The 2,139-nt window shown below is 52.2% G+C and overlaps 2 protein-coding genes across 2 annotated transcripts in view; one reads left to right on the top strand and one right to left on the bottom strand.

Annotated features, from left to right (window-relative positions):
- Positions 1 to 1,272, bottom strand: part of NGA_0649100 (uncharacterized protein) — a gene marked incomplete at its 3' end in the record, with an annotated part of 1,456 nt that extends 184 nt beyond the window's left edge. Inside the window, exons 1-3 of the mRNA XM_005855607.1 lie at positions 1,185 to 1,272; positions 885 to 1,047; positions 224 to 620 (exon numbers count right to left, since the gene is read on the bottom strand). Coding sequence (XP_005855669.1) covers positions 224 to 620; positions 885 to 1,047; positions 1,185 to 1,233 — 609 coding nt within the window. The 5' untranslated portion in view covers positions 1,234 to 1,272. The remainder of the gene's footprint in view (positions 1 to 223; positions 621 to 884; positions 1,048 to 1,184) is intronic.
- NGA_0649800 (uncharacterized protein) lies at positions 733 to 1,163 on the top strand (the record flags this gene model as incomplete). The annotated part of the gene is made up of 2 exons (XM_005855613.1): positions 733 to 900; positions 1,143 to 1,163. Coding segments are annotated over exons 1-2 (180 nt in total), but the record flags the coding sequence as incomplete, so codon positions are not given.
- Positions 1,273 to 2,139: the final 867 nt, after the last annotated feature.

Genomic DNA, 2,139 nt, shown 5'->3' with positions numbered 1-2,139 from the left:
TGTCCATACAAAGAGCATTCTTGCATGCATTCGGCAGTAAGCCATCTTCTTTTTGCCTCTCTACCCGTTGCCCCCCGCACTCCCGTGGAGGGCCGTGAGGGAGGGAAGGAGGGAGGGAGGGAGAGGAAGGCAGACCCGTCCCCTCCCTCTCCCTTCTCCGGCTCTGGCGAGTCCAGGGCGAGTCGGAAAGGAGTAGAAACGATCCGTCCGCCTTCACCATCACCACCTCCTCGTCCTCTCTCCCTTCCTCCTCCTCCTCCTCCTCCTCCTCCTCCCCAGCCCCCACGGCTTGTAAGACTTCTCCCTCCGCGTCTTCCCTTCCTGTTCCCTCCCTCCTCTGGGCGACTTGGCCGGATCTCAGAGGGCTTGAGTACGTCTCCTTCTTTTCTCCTGCCACCTCTTCCTCCTCCTCCCCCCATCCTTCCCCCTCTTCTTCCTCCTCCTCCTCCTCGTCGTCGTCTTCACTTGTCATCGGCACCTGGTCGGTCTCCCCTCCGTCCTCATCATCCCACACCGCCGCGGACACCGATTGTGACATCCACCTTTTCGACCCATTTTTCTGGGGAAGGGCGCAGGAAACGTCCACGTCCATGCTGTTAATTGTACCACCGCTGCTTAGGCTGCTGATGCTGCACTCATCGCTGGGCTCTCCTCCGTTAGAGCCCGGAAAAGTCGGGGATCTATTCGCAGGAGATAGGAAAGGATATATGCCACTGATGGCGAAAGAGGATGGAAAAATTGATGAGGAATTTACGTACTCTCGCTGTTACCCTCCCCTTCACGGAGTGTGCGTTTCCCCCCCCCGGCGGAAATATGGAGAAACGCATCCTTCCGGTCGAAAATTGGATCTCTCCAAGTACGCTTTTTACTACACATACACTCACCACTGGCGTCCGCTTGGTACGTGCGCCGTGGATGGGAAACTCGTGATGGGAAAGTAGCGTGGTGGTGGACCTGGTTTTCTTTTCGTGTTGTCACGCTCGTCGGGTACCCGCACGTTTGCGACCGAAGGGAGGCTCAGGAGTAACAACAAAGCTTCTTTTTCATCTTTCGTGTGTATAGATATGTGTGTGATGTGTGTAAAGATTCGAAAATGGTGTTTGTGGGTGCAAGGTTTCACGACATGCTTCGCCTTGTCCAAGAGCTATACAGTTTCCCTCAAGGTCGGCACGGCACATACGCACCTCTCGAGGGCGATAGTGTTGCCCCTAAATTGAGCTCTGCTTCATCCATTCGCGTCCCAACGCCGCCCCAAGCGAAGCAAGCAGCTATCAGTCCGTGTAAGTAATGTTTTGGGGGAAAATTAGAAAAAAGGAAGTTAAGTAAAAGGGAGAACACCAAGCAATATAGAGGCGCTTGTGAGTTGAGCTTTAATACTAACGGGATATGGTCCCTCCACACTCTTGACCCGGAAAAAAATAACATTTGGCGCGAATGCAGGCGTGACTTCACATGTCGTCGACATGAAAAAAGGTCTAAACACGTCCAAAGACGCACACATTCGCGTCGTGCCTGGTTTTGCTGGGGCGGGACTGACAAGCATTTACGGGAACTTGACCTTTTTCGTGGTTCTTTTTTCGTCTCCCGCTCGCTCCCGAGAGGCTCTCGGGTCCTGGACAGGGGGGGGAAAAACCTATCTGTATTTTTTTAAATTTATGCCACCTGTTTGGAACAAAAAGAGCAGTGTAATGTGTCGATGGGACGCTATACGCCCGTTCATGCTTTCTGGTACGCGGACACGCGATGTGAAGCTGTGCGGGAGGCCAGAGGTGAAAACGCTGCGAAGGACATGCGTGTGTGAGTTGACTTCTCATGAATCCGCTCGAGCGCCGGCACAGGAGCAACCAGTCGAGAGTAAAATGTGGATTGCCGTCCACAGTGAGGATACAAATGGATTCCAGGCATCGTTCCCAACGTGGGAATGGAAAACAGATACATGTACATTGTATATTTTTATCCCTTGTAAGTTTGGGTTTTAACATGTGACAAGTTTATAAGTTGAAATTACATCTCCGCTTTCCAGGCTCCCTGCCAGCTTTAATTGCAGCTCACGTTCTCTATCCCCCCCTAATCGACTCAACATTTAACCGAACTTAAGTAAAGCCTTAGAAAAAAGAGCCACATTGACTCGTAGATGTT

Source organism: Nannochloropsis gaditana (assembly GCF_000240725.1).
Source record: "Nannochloropsis gaditana CCMP526 unplaced genomic scaffold scaffold155, whole genome shotgun sequence".
Classification (NCBI taxonomy): Eukaryota; class Eustigmatophyceae; order Eustigmatales; family Monodopsidaceae; genus Microchloropsis; species Microchloropsis gaditana.
This window is presented reverse-complemented; position numbering and strand designations above follow the sequence as displayed.